The 9,397-nt window shown below is 52.9% G+C and overlaps 1 protein-coding gene across 1 annotated transcript; it reads right to left on the bottom strand.

Annotated features, from left to right (window-relative positions):
- Positions 1-328: 328 nt before the first annotated feature.
- Positions 329-1,660, bottom strand: SOWAHD (sosondowah ankyrin repeat domain family member D). The gene has a single exon (XM_004275820.4). It carries the CDS (start codon positions 1,619-1,621, stop codon positions 458-460), a length of 1,164 nt encoding a protein of 387 aa, XP_004275868.3. The 5' UTR covers positions 1,622-1,660; the 3' UTR covers positions 329-457.
- Between the last annotated feature and the right edge of the window lie 7,737 nt (positions 1,661-9,397).

Here is a 9,397-nt window from a genome sequence, read left to right as displayed (position 1 = left end):
TTACAATCTTAACTCATTCTTCTAGCAAATGTTTCCTAATAAACCCAGAGCTTCCACCTGCCCAGAAATGTCTACTGGAAGCTAACTTTCCCTCTCCCAAGCAGGACCACGCTTCTGCTCCTAACTCAATCCTGTAGTTTGGGGATTCGGCGCCAGGAAGGCTTGGTCCTTGGTCTCCCTCGGTTAGGCGTGCCCTGGTCCCCGCGTCTCCTGGCCGGTGTCTGTACTCCTGAGACAGGTGCCTGAGACGGACCCCGAGGTGATCTGCTCCCTGCAGGACCAGCGCCCACGGCTGCGGCCCGAGCTGCGTCCGAGGCGCCGCCCCTTCGGTGGGACCCGGGACCGCCAGGGACCACCCGGGACCACCCGGGACCGCCAGGGACCGCCAGGGACCACCCGGGACCACGGCCCCGCCGCAGCGTCTTGGTCCCTCCACGCTCTCCAGTCTCCGTCTCCTTCAACGGTCCTGGAAGAAGGGGAACATATGGCGGAGAAGGCCTTGAATTTGCGCCACCCGTCTGCCCACGGAGTCCTTCCCCTTGGCGGGCGCCGCCGCCGCTGTCTCCACGACCGACGCGCCCACTGCGCTGGAGGCGCGTCTCGGCGTACACGCGGCGCCGCCGCCGCTGCTGTTGTTGTTGGCGTTGTTACGCTCGCTGCTGCCCGCCGTCTCCCAGTCCTCGGCCCCCGACAGCTCCCGCAGGCTCCAGGGCGCGTCGGGCCGCAGGTAGTGACAGGCCCGGTGGCCGCTGTGGTCGCGGCGCGTGGGGTCTGCCCCCAAGGCGCCCACCAGCACCTTGACGACCATATCGTGGCCCTGCAGGGCCGCCAGGTGGAGGGGCGTGAGGCCGCCGCTACCCGGGGCGCTCACGTCGAGCCGCAGCCCCCTGCGCTGGGCGAAGTCGTGCACCAGGATGAGTTCCTCGTGGCGCCCGTGCTTGGCCAGCCAGTGCAGCACCGTGTAGCCCGTGATCGGGTCGCCCCGCAGGAGCAGCCCCGGCTCGACCTCCAGCAGCTCCTGCAGCGCCTCAAAGCGGCCCTCAGCGGCCGCCAGTATCCACGCGTGCTCCCGGGGCTCCAGGCATAGCCCGCTACCGCTCGGTGCGTTCGGCCCGCCCGGGGACTGCTCCTCGGGGCGCTCCTCCGACAGCCACCCGGCGGGAGCCGCCCCCTGCAGCCCCAACAGCTCCCGCAGCGCTCCCCGCCGGCGCCCCGAGACTGTTCCCGAGGGCATCACCGAGCGGTGGAAGGCGGTGGTGGCGTTGCCCCGGTACCTGCCCAGGCTGATGGTGTCCACTCTCGAGGGGCGGGGCTGCGGGGCGCTCCGCAGGCTGAGCTCGGTCGGTGCGAAGGAGGCCTTGGGTGCCGGCTTCGCGGCCCCTCGGGGCTCGGCCATGGTCCTGCCGCCGCGGCTGTTCCAGTGTCTAGCGTTTGCTGCCCTTCCCGGGCCCCACCAAGAGAGGAACTGGCGCTGGCGTTGGGGAAGGAAGCGGCTTGAGCAATTGGGCTCGGAGGGAGGGAGCGAAGGAGGGGAGAAGAGGGAGGGAGAGCGCGAGCGAGCCGAGGGAGGGCCCCCGGCACGGGCGGTGGGGGGGCCTGGAGGGGTGGGAGCTCCGGCCATGCCCCCGGGTAGAGCCCCTTTCCTGCACCCCGGGTACCGCCGCCACCTCCGCTTCCCCGGGTCGCGGGCGGCCCCGCCCCAAACGGCCAGGTGAGCTGGGCGGCCCCGCCTCCCGCACGGCGTGGGCAACTGTGGGGCGGACGCGGGGGCGGGCTGCGCGCTAGCCCCGAGCGCCAACGGGAGCAGCCCAGCTGCCCCAGCAGCCGGGTTCTCAGCATCCCCGCAGTTGCTGGGTGAAGAGGCTCTAGGGAGCCCCCTCCGCGGTGGGCTGAGTTCGGCTTGCAGCCAAGGCCTCCGGCAGCGCGGTCCTTAGAGCTCCGGGGCGGTCGCTCTCCGCCCCTTCCTTCGCCCTTCCCTCTTATCTCCTCAGGAGTCTCCCTGCACTTTGTCCCCGAGCCGTCTTTGTCCCGCGCCTCGCATTCACGGAGGCGGCTTGGCTGCCCCATGTGACTCGGGTTCGCTTGCACTGCCCTTTGTGTGGCCTTGACCCTTCCCGCAGCGCCGGAGCTGCCCGGGATTCCTACAGAGAAATTCGAGAAAGTGTCCAGGCGTAAAAGCCCTTCCAGGGAACTGAGAAGGGCTACCCCCTGCTTCCCCGAGGCTCCCTACTCCTCTCTCCGCCCTCTTTAACCTTTCCCAGCTTGGCTTGAAGAAGCAGGTACTGGTGAATCTGAGTCATCGGCCACGAACGCCTTACCCTCTTCAGAGATGCATCCCGCTCTCTCCCTGAGGGACCTGCTGATTTCCGCGAATTCCGAGTTTCAAGGCTTTTAAAAGAGGAGGGTATTTTACCTTTTTAGTCCTAACATTAGCATCCTCTTGGCTCTTCTCTCAATAAATGGTAGTTCTTGCCTCCCCCCCGCCCCATGTTAGGGAGTTCAGTCATGAGCAGTGGGGAGCCATAGAAGGTTCTTGAGCCAGAGAGGAATACAGCCATGATTAAGGTGGTCTTTAGGAAGATGATTATGGGAGAGGCAGAGGCAGAAAGCCAGGAGACTATTCCAACAGTCTAGGCCAGAGGGAATGGGGACTCAGGCCAAGCCAGCCCACTCTACTGGGTCCCACAGTGATGGAAGGTATCAGAGGCTTTTCCACCTTTGCCCTCAGATATTTGGGGTCAGCCCTAAAGAGCTGGAGCTTTCCTTCATGACAGCCTATGCATTTGTAATCCATTTTTTTGAATACTTTTTATGTGCCACTCTGCTAAATGCTTTATATATGTTCATTCTATCACCCGCCCAAGGATCTCAAGAGCTAAGTATTGTTACTGTCCTCACTTTGCAAAGAGATTAGGCCATTTGCCCAAGGTCACCCCGAAGGAAGTGGCAGAGCAAGTCTGTGTGACACCGCAGCCTTTGTTCTGGCGCAGAGGATCTGGCCTTCAAACCAAGCTTATCAACAGCAAACCATTCACACAAATCCCAAATTCCAGCCAAACGGATGGACTTGTTCTAACCTGAGCATATCTTGAACTTGCCCTCCTCTACCGAGAATGTCCTCCCTCATAGCTTCTATTTGGTGAAGTTCTCCCCCCTGTCCTTCAAGGTTGGCCTCAGTTGCCACCTTCTCCAGTAAGCCTCCTCCGATTACCCCAGCCCAGAATGATCCCTCACTCCCCCAACCATCTGTTTGTATTACTCCTCCGGCACCCAGAACAGACAGCCTTGTGTTGTATTTCTCTCCCTTTACTCTGACATATGCCAATTAAACTAAACTCTTTGATGACTAGTCATACTACCCTTGTGTACCTAGTAGTGTGTGAGAAATAGGTTACCTCGTTCTGGTCTGGCAGCCTGGGGAAATGTAATCGTGTGTGTACGTGTTGGGGGAGGTGTCTTCGGCCAGAACCTCGATGCCCACTCCCACATCCCTGCCTCAGACTGAATCTGCAGGACACCAAAAGCAGCTCATAGACTTGGTCAATTCGTAAAAGAAAAAGGCAAAAGGTGATCAAGTGGTTGCTTCACTGAGCTGACTAACCAAAGCCAACTCCTGGCTTTTGCCGGCTTCTCGGAGACCAGGCCCAGGCCCAGAGTGGGCCCCAAGCTTTCAGGCTTTCATTTTCAAAATGAACCCTGACTGACAAGCAGCTACTTCCGTTGCTCTGGAAACTCCCCTCCACAACCCCAAATCTGTAAACACTAAACCGCACACATGCACACACACTTCTAGAATATGCAAACAGCTGCAGCAGTATTTCTTTTAATCAAAATGCCAGCATGGAGAATGCAGGATGGGAGAACGCTTGGACTATTAATTTTCCTCGCCACTAAGCAGGCAGTTCCCTTCGCTATCAGCACTAATAATATCTCTGGTTCCGGTTCAAAGACTGCAAGGGCAGTCGCCTGACCAGCATCACAGACCCAGGGCACACGTGCCCTTGCTTAACTGTTGCCAGAGACCAGAGCCAAGGTGCTTCCCTAGCAACTCTTTACTTATTACCAAGTGCTTTGTCTAGGTCACCAATTGCATACATGGTTCCCCGGGACCACAGCACCCATCTCTATTTCGGGAGAGAGGGTCTGTAGACAAAGAGTATCACCTGCCATTCCAGTAAACAAAGAATGCTGCCTGCTAGTCTAGTGAACAATGAAAGTCAACTACCATCAAGCCAGGAGCCCCTGCAGCCACCGTCCCCCACGGCCCCACGGCGTGCCCTGAGGGGAACTCAGGATGGAGAAAAACAGGATACTGGCCCTAGATAGTTAAGATGCTTATCTAAGGAATAATTTCCATGAGCCCAGACTCTTGCATCTTGCCATACAGAGAAAAGGGCTAGGGAATTCCCTGGTGGTCCATTGGTTAGGACTCTATGCTCTCACTGCTGAGGGCTCTGGGTTCAATCCCTGGCCGGGGAACTAAGATCCCACAAGCTGCACGGCATGGCCAAAAAAAAGGGGGGGAGGCTAAAATCACTACTTTGAGATGTCTGTTTTCTGTGATTAGCTGTAGTCTTTGATGTTTGAACACATGTTTTTATTTTTTCTTGCAAAAACTCCCGTATATCGTGGCTCCTCCTTTACTTCTTTGCCACAGTTCCTTAGAGCTCTCGGAGAGGCTGCCTCCCAGGCTAGAGTCCTCAGTAAGTCCGCTGAATAAAACATAACCTGCAACTTTTGGGTTGTGTGTTTTTCTTCAGTCAACAGGTCTCTGGAATCTGACACCTGGGAGTGGGGTGAAGAGAACAGAAAGCAGAAGGGTAGTAAAGATCCTCCTAAACTGAAAATGCCCATCCCCCGAGGCAGCTGCTGCCCCCCCAAGAGAGTGGGGCAAAACCCCTCAAGCCCTTGGAAATAGCCTCTCCAAAAGCTGGATGTAGGGTGAGGGTTTGCAGTTTGAATGGTGGTACCTGGTGTCTTTTCCAAATGGCAGCCTCTCTAGTGTATTTTTTATAGGTCCTGGACTATTCGAGAATTCTTAATGTTTCCTCGGTCAGGTTCTTCATTTTCCAGATGAGGTTTAACTGTCAGGGAGGATGGCAAGAGGCAGAGAAACTTCAAGCTGAAGTGTTGAAAATCAATCTTGAGGAGGAGAGAGCGCAGCTCAAAAGTCTCATTGGAAGCCGGTGGGGAATCATAACTGACCTGCAAAAATTTAATTTGCCCGCAACTTTTCAGGAACATGCTCCTGGGGTGAAGCCAAAAGCACATGTATCTTTGGCTCGCAGTGGAGTTTGCCAATGGGGCTCATGGATTCAGGAAAATCCATGGCTGCAGAGCAGGCATGAGGGGAATGTGTGGAATATGGGAAGTAAAGTCCCTCAGGCTTTCATAGCGGTAGCTGATGGAGGGAGCAGGGAACTTTTTTTTTTTTTTTTTGCCACGCCGCGTGGCATGTGGGATCTTACTTCCCCGACCAGGGACTGAACCCACGCCCCCTGCCATGGAAGTGTGCAGTCTTAACCACTGGACCACCAGGGAAGTCCCTGCAGGGAACATTCTTGAGGTTCCAGATATAAAATATAAGTTTTCTTTCCTCCAAAGACCTGAGCTGATATCATCACATGATTCTCAGTGAGAGAGAAAGCCACGAGAGAGAACGCTCCCTGAGCAGAAGAGCGTGTGAGAGTGTGTAAACATGTGTTCGTGTGCGCGCGCACGCAAGCACGCACTGCCAGACATCACTGTCTCTGATCATCATTTACCCCTTCCCAAGTGTCAGGGCTTTCCATGAGGAGACCCCTGTGAAAGGTTTAACATTCTCGATACCTTTTCCTTAGACTATAGAACAAATCATATATATATATAGTTTTACTATATATAGTAAATATATATATATTTATATATATATTATATATATATAGTTTTATATATATAGTAAACACTTAAAACACACTTTTCTATTATTTTGGATTTACTTTCTTCCCTTTTTAGAAAAACATATGATCTTACTTTGGGAGCTGGATAAGCTTGGAATAATAGAAGGTGGTAAGACCAAGTTGACATCTGTGAACGGTGAGACCAGGGTTTTTCAAAATGACTGAGGAGAAAGGTGTGGGCAGGGAGCAGGAAGAAATCTTTAGGCCTGAGCGCAAGCAGGAAACCTGCCTAAGACTCGGGCTGCAATGGCTTAACTGGAGTCCAAGTGTCAAGCATGGGCCATGAAGTGTGACGAGAAAAAAATTTCCATTACACCTTTTACTGAGGCTGCGATGAAAAAGTCACCTCTCAGGAAAGACCTCAGGTATTACCACGTGGAGACACACGAGGGCGCTCTAACCAGCTAGCTATTGAGAAAACCGGAAAGGTCGCACAGATTTCTACCTGGAAATAGAGACATGGCAGGCTTTTTCTTGATGTGAATTCAGGTTTTTACCCAGGATCAGGCTGCTCACCCTTGGCCCTTAAGTAGATGCAAGGAAGGAGGTACTAGCATCAGGGGCTGTGGTGAGAAGGCCAGGGTGTCATGTTGAAGAGAATGTGAACAAGCTGGAGAGAGAGGGAGAATGGTGAGCGGAACAAAGTGCTTCCTTACTCTGTTCGAGAGCCATTAGTTTCTGTAATATGTAAGGTTTGGAATAATAATGCTTTATGGTTTTCAAAGTGCTTTCATTTTTTTTTTTTTTTTTTTTTTTTTTTTGCGGTAGCGGGCCTCTCACTGTTGTGGCCTCTCCCGTTGCGGAGCACAGGCTCCGGACGCGCAGGCTCAGCGGTCATGGCTCACAGGCCCAGCCGCTCCACGGCATGTGGGATCTTCCCGAACCGGGGCACGAACCCGCGTCCCCTGCATCGGCAGGCGGACTCTCAACCACTGCGCCACCAGGGAAGCCCCATATTTTTAACTTAACTCTTTGACCCAGGCAGCAAGCCTGTGAGATATGTAGACAAGACTAATTATATCCAACTTACACACAAGGTTGAGAGAGGTTAAGTGACTTGCCCGGCATCACACAGCTCAAAAGTGGTGGAGTGGGTCTGTGCTCATGCCTCTGTGTCACACTGCCTTACTTATTTGGGTGAGGTGGGCAGGGACAGCTCTCGGTGACACTGTGCAGTAAATGAATGCTGTCCTTGGTGACTTTCACCTACCCTTTTTGACATCCAGGCACTCTGGGTCCCAAATCTCCCAATGTAGCACTCCCTAATGATAAGGAGAGCAACCACCTACTGGTATTGAGCACTTAGGTGCCTGGCAGGCCCTGTGCTGAGCATTAAACATGCCTTATCATGCACGAGTATTCATAGCAGCACTATTCACAATAGCCAAAAGGTAGAAACAGCCCCAGTGTCCATCAGCTGATGAGGGGATAAACAAAATGTGGTATATCCATGCAATGGAATATTATCCAGTAATAAAAAGGAATTAAGTAATGATGCTTGCTACATATAACATGGAGGAACCCTGAAAGCACTGTGCTACGTGAAAGAAGCCAGACACAGAAGACCACATATAGTCTGATTCCATTTATATGAAGTGTCCAGAAGAGGCAAGTCCACAGAGACAGAAAGTGAGTTAGTGGTTGCCTAGGCTAGGTGGGGGGAGTAGGGGAGGGGAAGGGAGCATGGAGAGCGACTGCTAATGGGCACAGGTTTCTTTTTGGGGTAATGAAAGTGTTCTGGATTAGATATTGGCAGTGGTTGTACAACCTTGTGAACATACTAAAACCCACTGAATGGTACACTTTAAAATGGTGACATTTATGGTATGTGAATTATATTTCAATGAAGCTGTTACCAAAAGAGTGCATTATCTCTCTTAATCTTTATAACAACTCTAAGAGATGGGGACTAATGAGAAATTGAGGCCCAGCGAAGTTTGTTTGTTTTTCTTTTAAAGGAAGTGGGAAGGAGAAAGGATTTTTAAATTAATTAATTAATTAATTTATTTTTGGCTGCATTGGGTCTTCGTTGCTGCACGTGGGCTTTCTCTGGTTGCGGTGCGTGTGTGTCTCATTTTGGTGGCTTCTCTTGTTGCGGAGCACCGGCTCTAGGCGTGCGGGCTTCAGTAGTTGTGGCACGTGGGCTCAGTAGTTGTGGCTCGTGGGTTCTAGAGCACAGGCTTAGTAGTTGTGACGCACGGGCTTAGTTGCTTCAAGGCATGTGGGATCTTCGTGGACCAGGGCACAAACCCGTGTCCCCTGCATTGGTAGGCAGATTCGTAACCACCGCGCTACCAGGGAAATCCTGCGAAGTTCATTGGTCACATTCTCTCAGTTAGTAAGTGGCAGGGGAACGCATCCAACTTTGCCTGACTGCAAGGCTCTTGCTTTTCACCATCATTTCACACTGCCTCTAATGCATCACTCGTATAGAGGATATCATAAGAGCCAAAGAGCCAATTCTCACTGAGGACTTAATATGTGCCGAGCACATTGCATTCATGACATCGTTGATGCCCTAAAACAAGGTAGACACTATTCAAGCAGTGGTCTCCCAACTTTTTTTTTAATTTATTTTTGGCTGAGTTGGGTCTTCGTTGCTGCATGCAGGCTTTCTCTACTTGCAGCGAGCGGGGTCTACTCATCGTTGCAGTGCCCGGGCTTCTCATTGCCGTGGCTTCTCTTGTTGCAGAGCACGGGCTCTAGGTGTGCAGGCTTCAGTAGTTGTGGCATGTGGGCTCAGTAGTTGTGGCTCGCAGCCTCAGGAGTTGTGGCTCGCGAGCTCTAGAACACAGGCTCAGTAGTTGTGGTGCACGGGCTTAGTTGCTCTGCAGCATGTGGGATCTTACCGGACCAGGGATCGAACCCGTGTCCCCTGCATTGGCAGGCGGATTCTTAACCACTGCGCCACCAGGGAAGTCCTCCCAACTTTTTCGATTGCACACCCCTCTACTAAAAATATTTTGAGAAGTATTCTCAATGCTTGAGTGTTTTATAAAATCATGTGCATGTGTTACTCTACTAATACATTATGTATGTTCTAAAGCATACACAGAAAGGACATTTTAAAAGGATGAGACAAGGATGAAATAAACAGTATTTTCAAACAGTTTAAACTTTTTATAATATTTGTAGTACAGAAAACTATTTTGACTCTCACTAAAATGTTATGAGGGCTTCCCTGGTGGCGCAATGGTTAGGAGTCCACCTGCCAATGCAGGGGACACGGGTTCGAGCCCTGTTCCGGGAGGATCCCGCAGGCTGTGGAGCAGCTAAGCCCCTGAACCACAGCTGCTGAGCCTGCACTCTGGAGCCCGTGAGTCACAACTGCTGAAGCCCGCGCGCCTACAGCCTGAACTCCACAACAGGAGAAGCCGCCGCAATGAGAAGTCTGTGCACTGCAATCAAGAGCAGTTCCCGCTCGCCGCAACTAGGCCCGCGCGCAGCAACGAAGACCC

Source organism: Orcinus orca, chromosome X (assembly GCF_937001465.1).
Source record: "Orcinus orca chromosome X, mOrcOrc1.1, whole genome shotgun sequence".
Classification (NCBI taxonomy): Eukaryota; Metazoa; Chordata; class Mammalia; order Artiodactyla; family Delphinidae; genus Orcinus; species Orcinus orca.
Note: the sequence above shows the minus strand (reverse complement) of the source record. Positions and strands in the feature narration are given on the sequence as shown.